The sequence below is a fragment of the Tachypleus tridentatus genome, chromosome 9 (genome assembly GCF_004210375.1).
Source record: "Tachypleus tridentatus isolate NWPU-2018 chromosome 9, ASM421037v1, whole genome shotgun sequence".
In the NCBI taxonomy this organism is placed as follows: Eukaryota; Metazoa; Arthropoda; class Merostomata; order Xiphosura; family Limulidae; genus Tachypleus; species Tachypleus tridentatus.
Genome location: NC_134833.1, coordinates 135,522,318 through 135,547,839, shown reverse-complemented (window position 1 = coordinate 135,547,839; position 25,522 = coordinate 135,522,318). Strand labels below are relative to the sequence as shown.

The 25,522-nt window shown below is 32.9% G+C and overlaps 1 protein-coding gene across 14 annotated transcripts in view; it reads left to right on the top strand.

The window, feature by feature from the left end:
* Cadps (calcium-dependent secretion activator 1) overlaps window positions 1-25,522 on the top strand; it is a 105,427-nt gene that overhangs the window by 33,223 nt on the left and 46,682 nt on the right. For 8 of the 14 annotated variants that reach the window (XR_013014624.1, XM_076457402.1, XM_076457395.1 and 5 more), the window contains 7 exons: window positions 4,930-5,066; window positions 5,632-5,819; window positions 7,498-7,533; window positions 18,800-18,901; window positions 23,030-23,093; window positions 23,480-23,603; window positions 24,467-24,496. Coding sequence is in view for 13 of the 14 variants with exons in the window: in XM_076457402.1 (XP_076313517.1) it covers window positions 4,930-5,066; window positions 5,632-5,819; window positions 7,498-7,533; window positions 18,800-18,901; window positions 23,030-23,093; window positions 23,480-23,603; window positions 24,467-24,496 (681 nt within the window). In the remaining variant the exon portion in view is untranslated. The remainder of the gene's footprint in view (window positions 1-4,929; window positions 5,067-5,631; window positions 5,820-7,497; window positions 7,534-18,799; window positions 18,902-23,029; window positions 23,094-23,479; window positions 23,604-24,466; window positions 24,497-25,522) is intronic. The other 6 variants (XM_076457406.1, XM_076457401.1, XM_076457407.1 and 3 more) reach the window with 3 other exon arrangements.

Below are 25,522 nucleotides of genomic sequence, written 5' to 3'. Positions count from 1 at the left end.
TCAAGTAGCTTTTTCATAAACAATCCTTTTCTTTCCCTTAATACATATAAGTGAATGTATTACTTTTGTGCTTTCAGTTTAAAAATAGCAAGAGTTACTCAAATTGAAAACCGTTAATGTGTGGAGCAGGTCCTAGAGTTTAAGTGATTGTGAAAAATTTTATAAAAATGCGTATTTTTAAATAGCTCATAGAAAAATAATTGTCTCATAGATGTCTGGAATACAAGGGTTACACAAAAAGTCAGTATTTTTATTATTATTGCAAATGCATTATGTGAAGATCTGTTCCAAATTTGAACCTTCCTTTCTGTTTATTGACCCAATGTACTTCCATTGATATTAAGAATTGCATGATACAAGAGAATGTTGATATTTAAACCAAAGTTGAAGTGTTAGTTTAGGTTAATATATTTTGAACACAAGTTTGTTAATATGAGATTTGTGAAAAACAAGTATGTGGACATTTTAGTAAAGTTGAACAAGGTTGGTGTGAAGTGGACTGAGAAAAGAACTTGAACAAGGTTGGTAAAATATTTTCTCAACCCAAGTTTTTGATATAAATTTCTCAACAAGTGGACATGAGAAAAGAACTTGTTTTCAGAAATGTGAAGGACTTAAGTGTTCCTTTTTTATTTTGTCTTCAACTTTAATTCAGCTGCAAACAATAACAAGCAGTATGGTGATTTCAGATTTCATTTAGTTTGAAATGTAAATAACATAAGTAACAATTTCTTTGCACACAATGTGGCTTTGTTAAGTGAGGAATTGTCTTGCATAGTTTCTATATCATTTTTAATTTAAACACTTAAACCAATTTTTTAAAATCAATAATTGTTTTAGTTTTAATAATATGAGTGTAATAAAATATTAATTGATTGAACTTGGGTTTAATCATGACTTAATATTTCTGCATAAAAAAACAGTAAGTGTATTCAAACATAAGACTGAGTGTGTCAGAATTAACCATTGCCATTCATGTAGGAAAATTTTGCAACACATGTTTCTGATTCACTATAGAGGAAGTGAGAAACTACTGCTGCAGAGACAACATTGCAAGACGAAGTGTACATTGATTTCAGTTGTTAGAAAATGAAACAATGTATGGCACGTTCCTAATCTATCCAAAAGCTCACCAGCTGTCGTTATATTTGACAACTACAATGACCATAGTTAATAGTAGTTAAAGAAAACAAACATGGTTTTTGTAAATTTAAAAGCTTACTCTCGTGTTTCTATTTTCAAAACCTGTTTGTTCACAATATTCCCTTGTTTTCTGTTTTACACAATGCCTCTGGAAGTCTACTGTTAGGCTTACAGTGCATGTGAACATGGTTCTTAATAAACATAGCAGACATGCTAGTAGCCTGAAAATACATGAAAGAAGGCCATTTTCAGTTCACTAGCCTCAGTGTATATACTATTCAAGCAGCATAGTAGTTGAAGCTCTTACCATGTTGTCCTTTTCTGTGTGTAGTTAACAGATTTCCACCAAAAACATCCACTTTCCCCTGTGAAATGGGATTTGTTCAGTTTTACTTTTTATGTGCATAAATTAGGTTTAGTGAAACTGTAGTTTTAAGTAATGCAGTAATATGGTTGATATTTTAACTTCTGGGAGGCTCAAAACATCTAACTTTGATTCTAAATGTAGTAGTTCTAAGTTTAAAGATACTTCTAAACATTATTCCAGTGTATATATTTCAGAAGAATATTTTAAAATGCATTAAGCATATTAAATTTTAACATGATTTTGTGTGATGCAAATAATGCTTATATAACTAAACAGTAGATAAAGGACATGTCATCTTATGTGTTGATTCAAATTCAAAATTTTTTGGACTTCTATTTTTATGAATTTATGTCATTGAGTTTAATATCAAATTGTAGATTATAATTTAAATTTTAGTATTATATATTACTGAATTTCTTAATTTAAAAGTAAATATAAAAAAACAACAACCTAAACATTGAATTTTGTGTGTGTCATGTTGAATGCAACAGTGGTTGAAATTAGGTGTTTGTGATGTTAAAATACAATGTCTATAGTTTCATACAAATTAGGAACTCAAGTTACTAATATTAACAAGCTATAATATTCCTCCTGTCATTTGTATTTGCTGAGATATTGCTCATGTACTGAATCAAACACCGTTACCCACTCACCTCTTTCCATTTTTGGAAATACTCCATTATATACCCTTACTTCTGTTTGACTTGTGAATAACCACTTGAAACCCCAGTATTTTCCCCTACTGGCTTTTTCAGCCATTTTAAAGTATTGCAATGTTGTCTTGTTCTTTCAATATAAGTATTCAAGCTGGTGAGTCTTCAGTCTACTCAAAATTTCATATTTTTTAGACCCAGATATAACTTAATTGCTAAGCTTGATAAATTATAGTGGAACATATGATGTTGGTATAGTATCTTATTTTTTGGTTAATTTAAATGTGTATATAAAACTTAAAAAAAAAAAAAAAATCACATCCTCCATATGCAGAATTTTACAAGACTTAGCAACCTACAACAAGCAGTAAATGAATACAAAAGTTGTAACTAGAAGAGATAATTGTTTATTTTACTTTTATTTACTGTTCTGTTTTAAGAAAACTTTTAAGAAGTTATTAGTAAATAGTAATTATATATATATATATATATACTCACATAACATGTATTTTACAAAATACTAGTCCACTAAAACACAGCCAAGACAGGTTACTTTATAAAGACTAGAGCTTGTGTGTGTGTGTTTTCTTATAGCAGAGCCACATGAGACTATCTGCTGAGTCTGCAAAGGGGAATAGAACCCCTAATTTTAGCATTGTAAATTCATAGACATACTGCTGTACCAGCAGGAGACTCTTAGACTAAAAATCAGTTTTATATTATTGGATACGGTAACATAACTGCACGTGTGCCACATCATTGTAACTCTGTATTATTAGCAGGACATTATAAAGATTTTACTTGTGGAATTTCAAACTGTTTCTGATCACTAAAAGTATTTTTAATCGTAAAATAAAAATTACATTGCATGTTAGTTGAGAAAAGAATGTAGGCATGATAGAAACTTTTCTTAACAAACCTCAGGACTTGATATAAAAAATATATATTTTGCATGCACAATCCTTATGATGTTTACTGATAAACTGTCAAATTTTGTAAACATACTCTTATTGATTTAAAAGTTGTAGAATAAAAACTATAACAAGCACAAAATGGTTGATGTTGGTCCCAAGGACAGAGCCCATGCTGAAAGAGTTGACTTAATGTGCAGATGTGCCTTCTATGAATGTTTTGTGACATAAAATATTCTCTTAAAGCTAAATAGCTGATTGAATTTGTTTTGTGAATAAAATGAGAGATGATTTTTTTCTCAAATTTGTATTATTTCTGCCTTTGAAAATCCACTGTAACTCTTTTCTATTATCATTCAGTAAAAAATACTCTAAATTCACAGGCTTTTTAAAATTCAGTTTACTTTAAAAGTGTTAAATGTGTTTTATGTTCTGACTATCTATAGCTTTACATTTTCTATAATGTCTGTTTGAGAAATTAATAATTTTGTTGTTGTTGATGGTGGTAGTACATGTGCATTTATATTCAAGCTTGGGATCATTGTGAAATTGCTTTGTAACTGGATCTGAAATTCTGATTGGTTGTGTGGTATTTCACATTGGAACCATGTACATATCACATGAAATGTAAGATGAAAATAAGTTGCAATGGTTTTACTATTTTTTGACAGTTTTATGATTTTGATAGTGGTTTGGTTGCCTCAACAAACACAATGATAGAAAGTTGACTTCTTTGGTAGAAGATATTTTTGCATTTGAAAGGCTTTGATGTATTAACTACAGGAATTTCAGCTTCAATGTACCGTTTTTCAAAAAATATAAAAATGTTTATAGCAACATTGCTCATTTTGAAATAATCCACAAATGCTAAGAATTTCAAATGTCAAGCCAGTTGACATAATAGAGTTAAACATCAGTTTCAGTGAAACATTTAAATTAGTCTAGTAGATTCCTGGTGGTAATCACTGAAATCTGAGCAGCTTGTAACACTATTAAAGCATTAGAAAAGCAGGTATGCTCATTTATTGAAAAAATAATAATATTCAGAAGAATTGTGTATCAAAGGATGTTTTCTCTCCATCAGTGGTGAATTTGTAAATACAAATTGTTGAATTATAAAGTATTAGAAATTAAAGAAAATTATCTATTTGAAATTATTTGCAGAACAAAGTAAATTAGGGATTGCAACCATTAATAGAATTCATAGTTGATTAAATTCTGGAACATGTAATGCTTTTACATTTGATGTTGTAGCATATCCCATTTATAAAAACACGTAAACTGTAGGCTGTGTCTGATAAGTAACAATAACTGAAGAGAACACTGTTGTGTTGGATAGTTTTGCATAACAAATGAAAAAGTCTTCGGTTCCAGGAACAAAATTGTTATTCTGGAGTTTTGTTAATCATTATTTCTAGATCATATTAAAAATTATAGCTTAAAACAAATATAAACACTTACAGCACAGTTAGAGTTGAAACTGAAAGTACTTAAAAATGATTCTTAATAGTGTCTTAATTTTCCATATTTTGCAAAACGTAACATCCAATTGAAATTAAGGCTTGATGTTCTTCCAGATTACTCAGGTAAATTAGAAACAGAATTTTACTATCAGCACATAGTACTCACTGTAAGTTACAACCTTTTATCACTTAAGAAAAAAATGTTCTCACTCTTCATCTCTCATTTTATGTTGTTCATTACTTTCTACAATTGAGGAGTTTCTTCCCAGTAATTTGGTATTTGTATGTAGCATCTGCGTGAACATTTCCAGACATCAAGTTTAAATAGCTTGTAACAAACCAATATCTATATTTATTTTCTGAACTGGGAAAATTATTTGTTCTGATGTTAGATGCGGACAGAGCCAGAAAACATGGAATGGATGAATTTATTACGGCTGACCCATGCAAATTTGATCATCATTGTTTATTTAGAATGCTTCAGACATCAAGCTTAGACTTCAGACTGGCTGACCACTACTGTTCCTTGGTAAGGCAAAATATAAGGAGTCATCATTATAATCTCATCTAGTAACTTTTCATCTAAAGATAAGTATGTTGCAAAGCTGTTTCAAAATGCAGAATTACTGAGTATCTGAAACATTGCTTATATATTTCAAAAATTAACTTAAACATATGTTTGTGTGAAAAATGTAACTGTATGTTGGCACAGCATTCTCTTGTTAGTTTATTCTTTGTAAGAAATCCAAAATAGTTTGTTTTGCATGTTTGTTCCAGGTTATTGTCCCAGATGAGATTCCTGTGTGTTATAGACTATACTCTAACAAGAAATAAAACTATTGTTCTTTGTTCAAACATTTCCCTTATCCACTGCCTTTTGAGTTCTAAACAGTTTTGTTTTTTTAATTAGTACAAAGGTTTTATACCCTGTTATATTAGCCAGGATATAAATTCTTAGTACTTAATGTTCAAATCTACAATTATCAGTAAATTTATAACTATTATGGAAATAGTGACTTTGTTTCGTAGAATAACTAACTTTGTTAATTAAAGCACTGCCTACTAACAAGCTGTGCTGAATGTTTTGCTTCTAGGGGTGGTTTAGCCCTGGTCAAGTATTTGTTTTAGACGAGTACACTGCTCGTTATGGTGTACGTAGCTGCTACCGTCACTTGTGTTACTTGAATGACCTCTTAGATCGCTCTGAAAAGTCCATCATGATTGATCCCACACTAATCCATTACAGTTTTGCTTTCTGTGCCTCTCATGTCCATGGCAATAGGTAGGTACTAATGAAATGAGAAAAAAAATTGCTTTATTAGTTATTTTGTTTACGCTGCAACTAATTTCATCTTGAAGCATGACTCATCTTTTTGGTGTACATAATCATAATATTTAGTTCTTTCTTTTCTAGTTAGGAAAATGCCTGTGTGATTGAGTTTAATGTTAGCTAATTTGTTTCATTTGACATCTTTAAGCCTACATGTGCTGTGTTTTCACACCTATTAGAACCAACACACGATCATGATAATACAATGTTGTGTTACAATAGTAAAATAGTTTTCTTTAAGAATTTAATTTTCAGTTTGTGTCTGCAAAACACTTTGATTTTTCAGTGACTTAAATTGGTTTTTCATAACTGAAAGTTACACAAAGATATTATTTTGCTCTAATCATCCATTCTCAAACACATATAGACTGAAACACAGTTATGTTAATTTTAATATTATTTTTGCAGGTAAAGGAAGCATAACTGCATTATATTTTTACCTTAGATGAAATTTTAAATAATATTTGATACTGTAATACTGAAGTGTTACTCATAAAAGACAAAACTAAGATGCAGACTGTAGTTTGAGAGAGAAAAAATGTACATGAGTAAGAGGGTATCTGTCAAAGGATAACTCGCATAGCAGTAAGGATACATCGCATCCCAAATTCAACATGTATCAGGAAACCTCATGTGGGGAAAAAAATGAAAATTCAACATCTGAAACTGCCATTTATGAAAAGGAAAGTTAGCTGCATCCTAGTGAAACTGAATGAAATAAAACAGGTTATGATTGGACCATGGTGGGTGGAGTATAATTTACTTCAGAAGTTGGAATGTTAGTTCCGATGAGAGCAACTTAAAAACTAAACTATTATGCAGGTCAGAAAATACTCTGTATAAAAATTAAACCGAAATATATGTTTTATAATAATTGCTTCGCATACACAAAAGCAATAACAGTTTTGTGTTGTATACTTCTGAATGTTGTATATAATACTACACATTTGGTGTTAACTTAAACAAATGTCAAATGCATATCTTGGCTTTGGTTGTGAATGTATAGCTCAAAGGTTATATATATGAATTTCTAGTGCTTTAAAAAATATTCACATTTTATGTAAAAGCACTCTAAAAAATTTGTATAGTTCAATTTGATGCTTATGTTTACATATAGAGCATTTCATGAATTTACAAATGTTTTTGTGTTTTTCTATTAATGTAAATTACAGAGAGTAATTCTAAGTTTTAGTTTCAAATGTGTGTTCCTTTTATCTCGATTATATTTCATTGTTTTGTAAACTAAAAAGGTAAAAACTTGTGTGAGTGTTATCAATATACACTGATCTTCCAGAGGAGTTTTGTTTTTAAAAATAATAAATGCAAATCTCATATAAGTGTTGTGATTCTATGCCTGTTACCCTTGTATTTGTTTTTGCCCAGTTCTTCAAATATTCTTCCTTTTTATTCTGTTTAAACTGTCAATTTCTTGATATTGTAATTTATGCCATGTTTTTCTTTTTATCCAAGGTATGAAATGTTATTAAAATTTTAAACAATTAAAACATGTATCATTTTTAATTACAGTACTAATAAAATAGCATATTCTTATAAAGAAATATTGAAGCTTTAAAATTAAGATAAAAGCACCAGAACTGACATTGATTTTACACTTGCACACACACAAAAGTATTGCACCACCTGGACAGGTTGCTACTGATGTAAGGTATGTGCTGCCTTCTCTTTCTGTGCATGCTTTCATGTCTCTCTTGTGCGTATTGTCAGTTTCTCTGATTAGCACTAGAATCATGTCTTAATCTTTGCATGCCACCACTGTCCTGCTTGCTCTTAATTACTTTCTCTCTATATAGTAGGTTATTATAGATTAAGATCTCTATATATGAATGTTAACCCTTTCTACTATTATATATATATTTATTTAAATATAAGTTAAGATAGTTTGTTGAAAAAAATTTAATGATATGGTAACTTGCTAATTTAAAATTGTGAAAATATTACCATGGAAATCTTGAAATGTTTCTAAATCCTTAAAGTTGTAAGTATTGTTAGGTTTTTAAGTTTGAATTGCTTCTGAACCCATATTAATTTTGTTTTCCTAAATTCAGTAATTTTTCATAACAAGTGGGACTATATAAAATTTCTAGATTTAGTGATTTTGTATTAAAGGGTTAACATCAGTAGTTTTTAGACCATTGTGAATTAATAAAGTTGTTGGTTAAGATAGAATAACAGATGTTAGATTTCATGATGGGGATTAATCCACTTGTCAGAGGAGTGATCATTGTTTTTTACAAAGGAAACTGTTCCATGTTCCATATTGTGGATATTAAGATGTTAAATCAGAATATTTCTCTTCTTGAACTTAGACATGTTGGAAGTTTTGAGATAGAAAAAGAGGATATATGTGTGTGTGTGTGTGTGTATATATATATATATATATATATATACACATGGATGCATCTATACAGAACCTTAAATGACACAGATTTTTAAAGAAAGAGGACTGGTAAGCTACATTTAAAATGTTTTTGCTAATCCACTTTTTCTACTTACTGACTATAATAGACATCAATAAAACCCTCCTTCCTTTATTTCCAGATTTCGTTGCAGCTTCTGATGTCTTGGGGCAATCCCTCTAGTTAGCCCAATATCAAAATCTTGTTTTTTCTTCTTATCAACAAAAAAAAAAAACAACAAAAAAACTCCTTTACAAAAATAAAAATTCTCTAAACTTAATCTTAGCTCATATAGCAGGGTGTGGATTCCTGTTCGTTGTGAGGGGACCTGCCAGGGAAGGTTCTATTCTGTCTGGTTACCTTCTCTGGGATCTAAACATCCACCCACGTGTTTGCCGTTCGTGGCGACCTGTGAAGGGGAGGAGAGGATCCTGGTGGTTGAGGGGTCCAACCCTAACACACCACTTTGGCCTTGAATTCCTGTAGACGGGCGGCCTTTGGGTGGCTCCCCTTGGGTCAATCGGCTGGTCCACTTGGGCTAGAGTCAACCAAGTACCAGTGTTGGAAGTTCTCAATGGGTGTTGTGGACATTGTACCTGATGCCGGTGTTTGGGTATAGTGCTCACGAAACCCTGGCGTTGCTGCATTGTCCTTGCATGACTTTGTAATGCGTCCCCTCGTAGGGCTCCATGGTGGGTGGGGTCAGTGGGTACCGAAATTTTTTCCTTTTTCCTATGGATCCTTTTTCAAAAAATTTAAATAAAATTGTGAAAAAACAGTCACTGGGTAAGCGACCACGTCTTGAAGACTCTGAACAGCATTCTTCAACATCTGTAACACACGTACCTCATTTTCTTATATTACATTCTCTTTCAGAAAAACCTTTAGGGCAATTGTTCCCCTTTTTTATTCAGAAGGGACTAGCTAGCTCTCCAAAGTCATTAAAGAAACTTCGACCTGAGACATATTGGTTGAAACATCCACATCCCAACACAGTGAACTCCTCTTGAATTCAAAGGCAATTGGGGATATACCTATTGAGGTTACACCTCATGCTACTTTGAATTCATCACGAGGAGTTATTGTTGAGAGGGATTTGAAGAACGTCCCCGAGTCAGAGATTCTCGCTGGTCTCTCCACTCAAGGAGTTTCTGCAGTGAGGCGCATCTCCACTCGCAAAGATGGAGTTACACTGCCAACAAATACCCTCGTTTTGACATTTACTTCATCACGTGCACCTGCCACCATCAAGGCAGGTTATCTCATTTGCAGGGTTTGGCCATACATTCCAAACCCTCTCCGATGTTTCTAATGTCAGAGATTCAGCCACTCAAAGACATCATGTCGTGGTTCCCTGACATGTGCTCGTTGTGGGGGCAAGGACCACGATGCATATGAATGTGACATGGACCCACATTGCATCAACTGCTCGGAAATTGCTGCCCACCACTCCATCTTGGACATATGCTGCTGCACTTCATTCCACAACTACAGTGGGAGTGCAGACAGATCTCTCTGTGCCTACAAGAGAATCGTTTTCAAAACAACCGAAAAGCCTTTTGACCTCCGTGATTAAAAGGGTTGATGAATCGACTTCCACACCCATCTCTGTTCCTCCCATACGTTCCAACAAACTTCAAGATCCACATCCTTCAGTTTCAAATACAGGCATTTCTTCTGATACATCTTTCTCTCCCACCCCAAGTAGCAAAACAATCATTCGTTCACGTTTTCAATCACTGGAATCCCCTTCCAATGACAAAGATCTGCCCACTCGACCCAGGGCAGGATCCATGGAGGTTGATAGACCTCTTCCGACTAAGGACAGTAAGGAAAAAAGACGTGATCGTAAACCGAAGGGTTCTCCAGCCACTTCACCTACCCCTTCTTAAAAATGGCCACCTTGATACAATGGAACTGTCAAGGTTTACATTCTAATCTGGATGATATCAAAACACTGATTGCTTCCTACCATCCTGTTTGTCTTTCCCTACAAGAACATTTCTCAAACATGCTGATACAGTCTCCATTCTGCAGTTTTCTCTGTATAGAAATGACAGGCTGTGTGATGGAGGGGTGGCACTATTGGTAGATCAGCATGTGCCCACCCTGCCTTTGTCACTCAACACATTCTTAGAGGCTGTAGCCATTCATGTTTCCTTGGGTCATACCATCACTGTTTGTTCTCTCTACCTGTGCCCTGGAGAGACATATGAGCAATCAGACCTTGATGCTCTCATTGAACAGTTGCCGTCTCCTTTTCTAATCCTGGGGGATTTTAATGGACATCATCCACTCTGGGGAAGTGCTGTTATTGATGGGAGGGGTCGATCTGTAGAGTGTATGCTCTCTGATCATAATCTTTCTCTTTTCAATACTGGTTCTTCCACATATTTTCATGCACCTAGTCAGTCCTTTACCGCTATTGATCTCTCGGTTTACTCCCCTTCATTATTCTCCCATTTTTCATGGAGGATTGACAGTAATCCACTAGGCAGTGATCATTTTCCTATCCTTTTGAGAGAGACTGGCCGTGGTCGATGCCACCCTACCTGTGTGCCCCAGTGGAAGCTGGATCAGGCAGACTAATCCACTTTCACTGCTCTCGCAGAACTTGATCCTGCCATCGTAAGTATTATACAAGCAGCTGCTCAGTGTATTCCTAAAACCTCGACACGTTTTCCACGATATCCTCGTCCGTGGTAGGAATCCTGCTTGCCACTTAGCACGGAAGGCTCAAAACGGGCCTGGGATACTTTTCGTAGATATCCCACACTTTCAAACCGTGTCGCTTTCCAACGGGCCCATGCACATGCTAGGTGGATAAGACGTCAAAGTCAGAAGGAATCTTGGATTAAGTTCACAACTAGCATATCTTCTACCACCGGTTCCAAGATCATATGGGACAGGATTCGAAAGGTTAATGGGCACTACAATTCTGTCCCCCTCTCGATCTTACTCTCTGATGGTCAGGAGGTGGCTGATGTCCGGAGCCACTTCTGCTTGTTCCTCTACCTTCTTGGCCATCAATACTCAGGGAGAGCGTTCACCTTTTTCCTTTCGAACTGATTGTTTCTTTGACTATAATTGTCCCCCTACACTGGTGGAACTGAAAATGGCCCTTCATCGGTCTGCGAGTACATTTGTTGGACCTGATGATGTACACTATGACATGCTGTACCATCTATCTCCTGCTTCTCTTGATGTCCTTCTGATTGTCTTTAACCAGATATGGCAGGAGAATGTTTTTCCTCATACCTGGCACCAGGCTATTATTTTACCTTTCTCTAAGCCAGGGAAAGATCCCAAGATTCCTTCAAATTACCATCCAATTGCTTTGACGACCTGTCTCTGTAAGACCTTAGAAAGGATGGTTGATGCTCGTCTTGTTTGGTTCCTCGAATCAAACAACCTCCTCTCGCGCCCACCCAGTGTGGGTTCCGATGACAGCACTCCACCACAGACCACCTAATTCGTCTTGAAACATCTATCAGAGAAGCCTTTCTCAACCGCCAACATCTTGTATCAATATTCTTTGACATAGAGAAGGCTTACGACACAACATGGCGTTTTGCGAGACCTCCATACATATGGGTTACCTGGCCATTTACCCATGTTTATTAAAAATTTTTTAATGGACAGGAGATTTCAAGTTCGTGTGGGTTCGACACTTTCCCGTTCTTTTGTACAGGAACTTGGGGTCCCTCAAGGATGTGTTTTGAGTGTCACACTTTTCAGTATAAAGATAAATGCCATCACTGAACAACTCCCTCTTACTGTTGCAAACGGGCTCTATGTTGACGACTTTCACATCTCATGTCAGTCTAATTTCTCTCACTCTAAAACCGTATGCATGCACTTTTGCCGTCAATGGGGTATCCACCCTGATCCTGAACTTCATATTGGTGAAGTGTTGCTGATAGTGGTCCCGGAGACCAAGTTCTTGGGGCTTATCTTTAATCGTAAGCTGACCTTTATACTTAAAGCAGCTTCGGATCAAATGCACAAGAGCACTGAACATCCTCCGTGTCTTCTCTTCTACTAGTTGGGGAGCAGATTGATGTTCGATGTTAAAGGTATATCGTGCTCTTATTCGATCAAAACTCGACTATGGATCAATGGTCTATGGCTCTGCAAGACCCTCGGCCTTAAAGATGCTGGACCCCATTCATCACCAAGGTCTTCGACTCTGCACTGGGGCTTTCCGTACCTCTCCAGTTCAAAGCATATACATTGAATCTCATGAACCTTCTCTGCACCTTTGCCGTTTGCAACTATCTTTACAATATGCTTCGAAACTTCGTTCCTTAACATAGCATCCCACTTGGGGCTATGTTTTCCTTCCTCTGTGGGCCGTACTTTTTCAGAAGAGACGATCTGTCATTGCTCCGTTTGGCCTTCGCATGCGGGTGCAATTGGATGAATTGGGTCTGTCCTTAGATAACATTACAGATTCCACAGGTCAGCCAATTCCACCATGGCTTATTACAGCCCCCAAATGTGACCTTTCTTTCAGTCATCTGAAAAAGGAAGATACTCCAGATTGGAAGTACCGTCTTTTATTTAATGAACATCTTTCGAACAATCATTCAGTTCCCATTTATACAGATGGTTCCAAATCAGGTAATTCAGTGGGCTCTGCTATGGTTTGCTGTGGTTCAGTGGTTGCTCGCAGAATCCCTTCTACAGCTTCTGTGTTCACTGCTGAACTGTACGCCATTTCTCTTGCCCTGGATCATATTGCAGCTGAGCAGTACTCCAACTGCACTATTTATACTGACTCGCTTAGTTCTATACTGGCCCTGGAATCGCTACACGTTGGCTCGCACCCTGTTCTCGCTGATATTCAAAACAAACTGGCCCATTTCTCATTAACAGCTACTTCTGTCCAGTTTTTCTGGATACCAGGCCATGTTGGTATTCACGGGAACGAGCTTGCAGACACGGCAGCTAAATCTATCTGCTCTGGCACTATCACCACTGTGCCTATTCCATACATGGACTATGGTCCTGTATTCAAGGCTCTGCTCCGTGCCAGCTGGCAGTCCACTTGGAGTGAGCAACGCAACAACAAGCTTTTTCAAATCAAACCCTATATTGGACTTTGGCCATCTAGCTTCCGTAAAGTTCGGAAGGAGGAAGTTGTTCTAACTAGACTACGCATTGGTCACAGTTTTTTAACTCATCGTTTTCTTTTATCTGGAACTGATGCACCAATGTGTAGTTTGTGTGACACTCAAATCACTATCAGCCACGTTTTACTTTCTTGCCATCGTTACAATTCTCAACGACGGGAATATTTTAAACATATTTTTTCCCATGGTCTATCTGTAACATTGGATAGCGTTATTGGTGATGCTGACACTGTCCACCTTGATAACGTTTTTAATTTTTTAATGGCCATTAATCTTTTTCATCTCATTTACGTGTTGCATATTTCTTCATTACACCTTTTTAATTGTGGTTCCTTTTTTACAGTTTTATTTTCTCTTGTTCAATTTGACATTGGAAAATGGCCAGAACATTAAATAACTCGACACCAGGACTGGAAAGGCCAACTTCAGGTGACTAACGCTGCTGTTTGAACTATCCGTTTGAACTACTCGTTCGTCATCCTGGCGAGTTGTTATTACACTTTTGCTGCATGTCATTTCACACTTTAACTACTTTACCTTTTAGTACTGACCATAATGACACATAACCCGGAACCAGGACTGGAAAGACCAACTTCAGGTGACTGACTGTGGTTCTTATACTTACCTGTTAGTCTTCCTGGCAGGTTATGATCATTACCATTCTGCTGCAGATAGTCCTTTACAACTTTGTAGACTGAATGCCAACATTGTTTTTTATGCCATTTTCTGTTTTAATTGCTGTTTTGTTTTTACCTTCATTTACTTTTACAAATTTTACTCCATTTATTTGACTTTTATCTTTTTACTGGACATTTGGCTACTCATTATTACGATTTCTATGTCTCTTGTAAACCTTTTATTCTTTTACATTTTGATAATGGCTGCTATGACACATAACCCAGAACCAGGACTGGAAAGGTCAACTTCAGGTGACTGATAGTGGTTCTTGAACTTACCTGTTAGTCTTCCTGGCAAGTTATGTTCTTTACCATTTTGCTAGAGTAAGTACTTTACAACTTCTTTTACTGTGCTTTCTTTCTTAACGTTGTAGACTAGGTGTCAAAATTGGTTTTATACTTTTTTGTTTTACCTTCATTTCCTTTTATGTATTTTACTACATTTACTTTATTTTTACCTTTTTACCGGATGTTTGGCGCAGATAGCCTAGCTGCGTTGTGCCATTAAACACTAAATCAATCAATCATATAGCAGGGTGAAAAGAAACCGAAGTTTCTAACCACCCCTAGTTATATTTCATCCCCTTCAGGGAAATATGTCATCCTAAATTCCTGTGATAAATCTTGCTTATTTACTGACTGAATCTACAACTAATTAAATTCAATTGCTCACTTGTTCAAAACAAGTAATTTTTCTAAAGGTCAACTATTTTCATGTCAACTAATTGCCACTGGGACAAACAACACTTTCTCTGAGTTTTAAATGTTATCAACATAACTGAAAAATAAAATGCATAAATCTGAATCTAAACTGTGTTTTTAAACTTAATACTCTCATATCTTTGTCATTTTATATACTTATAAGCAACTACCAAACTATAGTGGTGGTGTTTAATTAACACAGTAAGGGACTTTTGAATATATAAAAAAATATATATATTCAAATGCTGTAAGGCATTTTTAGAGGAGTTGTTATATTCTGATATGATTTGCATGATCGATCATGAATCTTAATTGGATTATACCCTGAGCTCTTCACAGTGAGTAATGTTTTAAACCAAGGTGAAATTGTAACAATAGTAATGATGTTGATAGTTTTGATAAAAATAGTAAGGTTTGGAAATTCCATAAATTGTGGTAAAAAAGAATGCTATGGCTCAAATATTAGATTGTGTTAAATGGTACTGCACTTCATAATGATGATGATAGGCACACTGCCAGTGTTAGACCTAGGCCATTGGTAAACTGGACTTATTCTGCAGATGGCCAAGATGAAAATTGGGATCCTCGTGCTGACAGTTCTCAATGTAGTAATGAACATGTATGATGCAGTTTGTGTAAATATTTTTATTTCAATCAGCTGACATTTTTCTCCTTTTATAAAGTTTAAATATTCCTCTGGTCACAAATATTGTGTATTGCACTATTATTGGAAGTAATTGAATACTGTAATAAAACCATTGGGTCAAATTGAGTTAAATGAGAAAAACAACAAAAATATTTCATTGAACGTTTTTTTTTCTTTCTTTCTTTCTTTCTTTCTTTCCTAGTAGTATTTCTGTATGTGACAGTGTGTTGAACAACTAAATTTTTAAGTTGAAGAGTTCCAAATTCTGTATTGTTAACCCTGATAAGTCAGATTGTTTTAAAGGTCATGGAGGTAAGTCTGTTTTAAAAATGTGGAAATGCAATTTCAAGTACTAATAATAATTTAATTTTATTTATCAGAATGCATATTAGATAGGAAAGTATTTAATATGGATATATGTAAGAAAAGTGATATTTCCAGATATATTTGTATGTGTAATATTTGATTATAAAAAAATTAACATTTTTAAATTACACCTTAGATTTTGCTTATATCTTGGCTTCTTGTACAAATGATGAGATGCTCATTAACTATTTTAACTGTTAGAGTTATGACATAAATTAAAAATAAACATCTTTTAAATGGTTATGATTTTCTAATTTTCATTTTGTGGCAGAACTTTTCAGTTTTGAGTGTGACATAGATAAGTTTATTTGTGAGTTTTGGATATTAGCTATAGTAAAAATTACTCTATAAACATAAAGAAAATCTAGCTTAGATAATTAATCTTTACAATTTTATTGAATGAGGTTTGTAAAAACATTTTTTAGTTGGAAGTGATCTATGCTCATTCATTGGAAATAAAATATTATATTGGGTGTACACTTTGTAAATAAGTACACTTCTAAAATAAATATCATACATTGGGTAGAGGTGTGTATAATTTTTCTTAAGTAAGCTCATTCTTAATAAAATGTGATTGTGGGTGAAGATCTATTTGTTAAATCATTTTAAAGAGACAAACAGATTCAGGGTAGTTTTGTAACACAGGTAAATGATTTATTAAAGTTTTCCTTTTTAGATTTGATGCTTGTTTTTTCAATACATTGTGATGATGAAATTTTCAGATTGGATATAGTTTGGTATGTATTAGCATGTTTTAAAACTTCAGGTTAGATATATTTGTGTGTGTGTGTGTGTGTGTGTGTGTGTATATGTGTGTGTGTGTAAGTTTGATATATTTAATATCTGTAATTACATATTGATCTTTTGTAGATACAAGAACATTTTGATGAAATTCTTTGAAAAATTGACATATGAATATAATTCACTTAAATCTAATTTAAATTAGACTTTTAAAGAATATTTTAATCTGAAAGGGATTTATAGGTTATTAAAAATTTAGGGTGTGTATTTATTTTTTAAATCTCCTGTGTACAGATGTGGATTAATCCCTATAGAAGTATATATGTTTCAGGCTTAGTTTAAGGGGCAGTGGTAGTAATGCATGATTCAGTGAACAATGTTACTTCTCAGTATTTTAAACAAAATGCTGAATTGGTATTGTATGTATTAACATGAGGTAATCATTAAAGTTTGTACCTGTTTTGTTGAGTAACATGTTCTATGTTCTAATGGAGTGTCTAACTGCAAAGTTTCTTTAATTAATTAAAAATGTGAAAGCAAATGTTTGAGATATTTATAAAATTGATAGAATATACCCAAAAATGAACTAATAACTGAAAATCATTCAATATTTTTAAGTTTTGTTTTTAAAGTTTTCCTTTACACTTTTAAAAAATCTTTGTATAAAATGGACATAAATAAATAAACACACTTTTTATTTTCAACTTGTTGAATCATGTTTTCTTCTGTTTCTAAGCACATCCCTGTTTCTGCTACAATGGTTTTTCTTACCATTTGTAGTTTTATCTTGTAACAAGTTTCAGAGTTTTTAACAAATTTGAAAGAAATATGTGAAACTTACCTGGTAATAAGTGCCTTTTGCTTGTTTGAGCTTGTAAAATTTCCTTTTTATAACTGCTTATACTAAAGTATCGATTTGATTAGAAAGTTCTGTCATTTAACTTAAGGTAGTCATACTATAAAAATATAGTTTCAGGTGTAGGTAGACTGTTCTTATATTATACAAGTATACAGTTGCTTTTAATATGTGGTATCTCCTCTGTTCACATATGATTGTATTTTGAGATGTTATTTCCTTGTTATCCTAAAATAGTCCTTCCAGTATTTAATAAGATATACTGACAAGCCAGTCATACTCTTTATTATATATATTTTTTAAATGCCTTTGTTCTTCTGTCTTTTTTTATAGCAGAAACCTTCATTTTGTTCTGTAACATACAACATAAAAAAGTTTGATTTGTGAAGCAGGATTAAATGAACATTATTAAAAGGATCCTGAACACATAGACATAAATTTTATTAATATATGTATTGTGCTTTGTCATGATAAATTGAATTGATGTTGATAAGTTGTAAACTTATTTAGTGTTATAAGCAGTTCTCCTATAAACACATTTTTATATAATTACAGGAATTATTTGAAAAACAGTTTAGGTGTAGTTGATATTTTTTATGTTTAGATAAGGGAAAGTTCTGTTCGTGAGCACATTTTTCTGTTTTGATTACTTGAATAAAATGTGTTTACAGCTTTGACTATGATTTTATAACATGAAGATGGAATTAGTTTTCAGTAAAAATGAGATGATGTATTCATTTATTTCAACTTAATCTTTAAAGAATAATGTGGCATTCAGTGCTCTCACTTATTGCCTTACTACCATAAATGAAAAAAGAAATTGTAGTGTGTGATAAGTTTGAATTCAGTCTTGAAATAAGTACTAATGCATCCAAAAGATTTCTAAACCTTGACAGGAGAACTTGAATGAGCTTATGTATTTATGATTAGGCCTTCAGATATTTATTTGTATACTAAAATGTACAACAACATTTGTTTAGTTTCTTTCCTGAAAATAAAATAACAAAGGTTTTTAATTGCTAGACACTCCCTTCCCTCACAGTAAAAGTTTACTTGTTTTACTTAAATCAGAAGTTTGATACAAACCCTTGAATACATGATATCCAGTACTCCAAGTACATAACAATTAGTGTATCTAGCAAATATGTTTTACTTTGGAATACACAAGTTTGTAATGCAAATGTGTATTTGTGCATGAATTCTTTGTAATGTTTAGTATTTGTTTAATTTTTGTTAGCAGCAGTAGTTAATATAAAAATAGGCTTGTGTGAAACTTAAGTTCTGCATTAAAAGTAATTGTTAATATGTATATATATCTACATATATTTGTAATAATATTGTACGTGAACTAGAATAGAGGATACAAATGCAATATTTACTTTGTTTCTAAAGACCTGATGGAATTGGAACAGTTACAGTAGAAGAAAAAGACTTATTTCAACAAATCAAAGAACGGTTGAGAATTCTTTTAGAGAACCAAATTACCCACTTCAGGTAATTTGAATTATTTTCATTGAGTTCCTAAATTTTAACTTTAATTGACATAATTAGAATAGCTACCTAAAACTGTTTTGTATTATTATACAGTGTTATATTGGTCAAATTGACCAATGTCGTATAGAGTTAGGGTAGAGAAAATAACATAAAATATAAAGTTTGAGGCAACAAATGTTTATTTATTCAGGATGTTTTAAAGATTGTTTTAAAATTTTCTTGCACTCAATGCAGTGAATCAGTATATTCATTAAATTTTTTTTATTTAAAAGTTCTTAAATAAAAACTGATTTTTTTGTGTAAAGATTTGTAATTTTTTACTGAAAGTTTGCCATATTTTATGAAGATTCACAAACATATTAAAAATCAAAGTATGACATTTATGATGGTCATGTGGTCAGTATAATCTACTGAACCCATAGCAAGAGGATTAAATTTTACTTTACCGATTACTGATAATACTGTAGCTGTGCTTTCATTACATGTAATTACTCGAACTTGGATTTAGTCAGAAAAGCTTTCTTTAACAATATAATGTATTTGGAGAACATTGGACCTATTGGTCCATCTTGGTTGTTCCATTATTTGAATTAAATTAAAACTATTAATTTCTTTTTGCTTTTTTTTTTTAATCTTAAAACCAGCTCTGACCATTCATATAATTATCAAGCTTTATTTCCTCCACAACATTCAAAGGCAACCCATTCCACATGCCAGCCACCCTGTTAGAAAAATATTATCTGTAACAGGTTTACCTTTAATCTAGTACCATTACCAAAAAATAGAATCAAACACATGACCAAAGACCTCAATGATCAGCTAATTGAAAAAATGAAAGGGAAGGAATTTGGGTCACAGTTAGATGAGGTGACAGATAGTAACAAGGATGCTCATTTGAGTTGCTACACACAGTTTGTGGATGGTGACAATTGTGGAAGACCTCTTTTGTAAATTTATCACTACAGGTACAAAGGCTCAAGACTTGATCCTTGACACTTTTGTGTAAAAACAACTTAGACTGGACTAAGTGCATTGGCATCTGTACCCATAGTGGTCGTTTTGTCCAGCTCTTATGGAAGATTGCAGGCTCTCAAATGAAGCAAAATTCTTGGTGCATTGTGGACTCGCTGCATAATCCACAGGGATGCACTTGTGCTCAAAGCACCTGAGTCCTCAACTGAACCTAGTCCTGGGAAGTGTGTCAAAAGTTGTAAGCTTTATAAAAACTTGGTCACAGAAGATGAGGTTTTTTTAAAAACTAGGTAAGGACATGGGATCTGAACACACATCTTTGTTGTACTACTTTAGCTTGCGATGACTCTCCCAATGGAATGTACTGCCCCATGCATTTGAATTGTGACAGGAACTCTGCTCTTATCTTGAACAACACAAATATGCTAAAAATATCTTAGTAACTGATTTTTTGTCAAAATTAGCATACCTGTGCAATCTCTTCAAAAAACTGAATGCGTTGAATCTCTCTCTGCAGGGAAGCAACATGCACATTCTGAAACTCAGAGAAGGTTTCAGCCTTCAGAAAAAAGTTACTACTATGGAAAAGAAAAATGAGTGGAGATGGTGGCAAAGACTGTTTCCACTTGTTGCAGCAATTTGTTACATCCAGTAAAGTTTATTTGACCCACGAACTAAAATCTGTTTTTGAGGAACACCTAACACAGCTCAGTGACTGGTGTGAAAATTACTTACCAGAAGATATGGATAAGTTTGCATGGATTTAAGACCCATTTAAGGCTAAGGCCTCAATTGAATTTACCTCTGCAGAAGAAAATCTCATTGAGCTGTCTTTTGACAAAACTTTAAAAACAGAATTTGGCAGTGTGGAAGTAACTGAGTTTTGGGTATCAGTAAAAGAATAATGTCTGCTGCTAAGTGCTGAAGCTTAGCAACTCCTAATTCTATTTGCGAAGTCTTATCTCTGCAAAGCTTGGTTTTTGGCAGTTTCTGTGATAAAAAGCAAGTACTGTGCAAAAATCAGTATGGAACAAGAAATGAGGGTGGTGGTGATTCCAAGGTTTGAGAAGCTGTGCTGTGTCCAGTAGGTGCACACATCTCATTAGTAATTATGGTTATTTAAAAATGAAATAAAAGTATTGTTTTTACTTTCAATTTATGTGTATTATTCTTTCAAACATGTACAAAGTTGTTAGGACATAAATACTTATTAAATATTAAGTTGCTCGGACCTCACTGCTTAATAAACGGAACTGTCAGTTTTCTTTTTGTCTAGAGGCGCTGTGAAAAACATTGCTGAGATACTGAGGGGGCCTTGAACCGAGAAAGCTTGGAATACACTGGCCTAACTCATTGAATAATCTTTTTGTAAATCAGCAGCATCCTCTCTACAGTTAGAAACACCCAAGACCTTAATATCTGCAAATATAAGTAACTTATTGACCAATTGCAATAACTGTTTTTCTTTTTTCTTTTTTTTACCAGCCTTCTATGCAGTACTTTGTCAAATGCTTTTTGAAAATACAGATACACCAAATCTACACTTTTATCATTATCTACATAAACAGTAACCTTTTTAAAGAATGTCAAAAGATATATAAGGCAATATTTTCTCTTAGTGAAGCCATGTTGGATATCCAATAAAATTCTAAACTTTTTAAAATGACTGTAAAGCATCTTTTACCAAATTGTCCAAAAATGTTCTTACAACTGATGCAAGGTAATAGGTCTGTGATTACTGGGACAATTTTTATCATTTCCCTTGAAAAGAGGAATGACATTAACTAACTTACAGTTCTCTAGAACTTGCCCACTGTTGAATTACTGACAAGATATAACAGCAAGTGGTTCACATTTCTAATTTTTTATACCTCCTTAAAACCATTGGGGAAATATCTGATCCAAGAGCTTTATCGTTCTATAAATTTCCCAGTGTTTTCTTAACCAGCTCAGAATTATTGCAAACACCTTGTTTGATCTTATTGACATAACTTGATTTCTTAAGTTTTTTTCCATTGCAGTGTTTAAAGTTTATACTGTTGCTAACTTATATAAATGGTGAATAAATCCACCATAAATTTAGTTCACAAAATACAAAGGTGATTTGTAACTGATTTATATTGACATATTACTTAAATATGTCATGCTTATTTCTTGTAAGGCTATTTCCTGCTGGCAGTACCTGATTTAATTGAGTAAGTTGTTTCTGGAAAAATGTTCATCTTTGTTCAGTTATTATTCTACTTGTATTTCAAAAAATAATTGTCAGGAAAGCATAATTAGACTCTACTGATAAATCTCGCTGGTATTTCAGGAACTGTTCCTGTCATATGGTTTATTATATTCCAAACAAGACCAGAGTATTCCACTGCAATACAGCTACACATTACATTCATTTGAATATGAATACTACATTCAGTTTTTATTGTTATTCTACGTAGCAGAATAATATTTGTGTAATAAATTTTTTAATGTATAAAATGTATGGCAAATTTCTTTTTATAGTAATGTTCCAATTTAATGGAATCTAACTTTATCAAAATGATAAAATTAACCTTCATTCTAAAGCATTATTTTAATTATTATTATTATTGAGTTTGTAGTGTTGATGTTGTATTAACAAAGTGTCTTTATTAAAATTCATTTTCACAAACTGCAAAAATGTGCTTAGGCTTGGGTGATTATTTTGCCAGTCTTATAAACAATGATTTTGTATGAACAATATTACTGAAGACATTTTGTTTTTGGTAAAAAAAATTGGCAGTTAAAAAAGTATATTGCTCATACTCGTTAATATAATATGCAAAGTGGTTACAATTTAATGATAAGTGTTCATTATGTAGGCAACTCTTCCAATTATTCATTAAATGTGCCCTTCATACACACATCCATATTTTGATAAAAGTATGTAAACAAAAAGGTTTTTTAGTATGAATGTTGTAAAGTTATGTCAGTGTTGTATTTGTATTAAATAAAATTCAGCATCTCCTCAAAATGGAATATCAGTTTCTTGTGCATATATGAAATTTAACATCATGTTACAAAGAACTGTCACATTTATCATTTATGTTCCCATTCATAACAGAAAATTGTGTTTTTGTACTTAGAGAAATAATGTGTAGGATAATTTTTGTCACTTTCCAATATTTTATGTAGGTACTGTTTCCCATTTGGAAGGCCTGAAGGCTCTCTCAAAGCTACTTTGTCACTTTTGGAAAGGGTATGTAGATTTTCAACAAGCAGCCACGTTTTCACTGTGTAAATTTAAATGTATGTGTGTGTGATTTTCCATAATTTATAACTGTCTGAATAGGTTTGAAATGCACCTTTATTGCTACTTTGAACACATTGTCTAGTAATACATACAAAACTCTTGAAAAGTCAGGCTTAAGGTTCAAAGTTTTATTTTACTCAAAACAAATGGTAATAAAATGGGTATAAAAATAATTAGAAAGATGGCTATTTAGATGTAATTTTATTTTGTAGGAAATTTTAGATTGTATCAAATATCATTTGGTCTTGAAAAGAATTCAAGATAACAGTGCTTGAAAAGATTAGGGCTACACTTTAGTTAAAGCACTTTGTGTCACAGATTTTATTTTTAAGGTCCTTATGAAAGACGTTATGACTCCTGCTGCTCCAGAGGAAGTTCGAGGAGTTATCAAAAAATGTTTAGAGAATGCTGCCTTAGTAAACTACACCCGCATTTCCGAACAAACAAAAATAGAAGGTAGATAATTGGTTTTGTTTCTGCCTCTAATAAAGTGAAAAGTTGTAAAGGAGACAATTTACTAATAAGGTATTATAATGGTTGCTAAAATGGAGATTTTGTTCAACTGGTATATAACTAGTTTTAATACAAATCAAATGTAAATGAATACGAATTAAAGTACATTATTACCTAGCAGTAGGTTATATACATTAAGTACGAAGGTAGGTTGAACTTAGAGTACAGAATGTTCTTGCATCTTGCAGTAACAAACAGTAACATTGACTTTTTATGAAGGGCTAAAATTATAGTTTTAATATGTGTAAACAGCTGTTTTTTGTTCTTATTTTTATAGTTTGTGTGTGTGTGTGTCTGTAACCTTCCTGCACCAAAATATCTATATTATAAATAAGAACAGTAAAGCAGAATATATCTCTAATAGTGCATTTGAAAGAATACAATTTTTTTTTAAACTTTGTTTTACAAATAAGTAGTTAGGTTAATCAGTAGCTTTTCATAGAATTATATAAAAATGGCTAACTTGAAAGTGAGTACAGTAATGCACTACATAATTTATAGAGAAGAGTGATATTTATTAAAATCTTTTAATATGGGAAAGATGTGCATGCATGTGTTGCTTTCTAACAAATGTCAGTTTGTGTAGATTTTTTAAGGCTAGTTTGTTCTGAATAATTAGTGGTTATTGAGTATGGTTTCTTAATATCATTGATGTATAGCTACTAATAATTTTTATTTCTAGATATAATAAATTTTGAGAAACTTTTATTAGACTTAATTTTTTGTGTGCTAATAAAATTTGCCTCTGTCTTTCTGTGTTTGTTATTTCTGATCTTACCTGTGTTTTTGCATTGCTACTTTTGCAGTTGGAAATGAACCACCTTCACAACTTCAAGGTATACCCACTTTGCTTTTGCTTGTTCTTGTTTTTGCTGTGTATAGCTGTTAGTATTGTTAAATATTTCTCTGCCTTCTTGTCTTTATTTTTTTATGTAGCTGTTATTGATGGTTGAATTGTTGCTTATTGTTCAACAGTGAACTAGTTTTAAGTAGTTATTAAACCAGCAAATAGTATTTACTAAATCTGTACTGTTTTTATTTGACAGTTTGTCATATAGTAAATGTAAGTTTCATTGACAATTACATTTTATTTATTCACAGTCAGATACTATTATTTATAAAATTTCTTAAACTGAATTTTAAAGTTTACTTACAATACAGATTGAAAAATCAAATGAAAATTAAATAAGTTTAACCCTCTCCAGACCAGAAAGCACATTTTAGGTGTATAGTGTGCACGTCATATCAAATTTCCAAATTTAAGTAAAAGTAATAATTCTAAATTTCAAATATTTTTAACTCAGACATAGTTTAAAAGTGATATTTTGCCATTTTATTACACTTAGTGTATTCACAAACAAAAATGAAAACATTTCAAACTTACTTTTCTCTGTAGTTCTGAGGAGTCTTGCCTGTAAGTGATATACTTATCCAAAAGTTTGAACTTTTTCTGCCAATACCAAAATCTAGATTTATATTTTTTAATAAAGTATCATCCCTTGAGAATATTGTCATGTATATTTTTGTTTCTCATTGCTTTCCTCTAAATTTCACTGATTTTATTAGTAAAGCCTCATGGTCCCAATTAGTTATGACCTTGCAGCATGTGTTCTGACTACTAATTAAGATCAGCTTTGAAAATACCTGCAGGCAAAATTTAAATAGCATTGGATAGAGCAGGTCACAACTGTCAGTGTAGATTCAAACAAGTGGTGTGAGAAGTAATGTATGATATTTCTGGGAAGATGAATTAGATGTAGTTTTTGCAGAGAACAATAGAATCTAGTGGGACATTTAGAAAAAGTGGGAACAAACCATAGATCTGGGATTTTCTTTTTCAATAGTTTCTTTAGGTTTTCTCT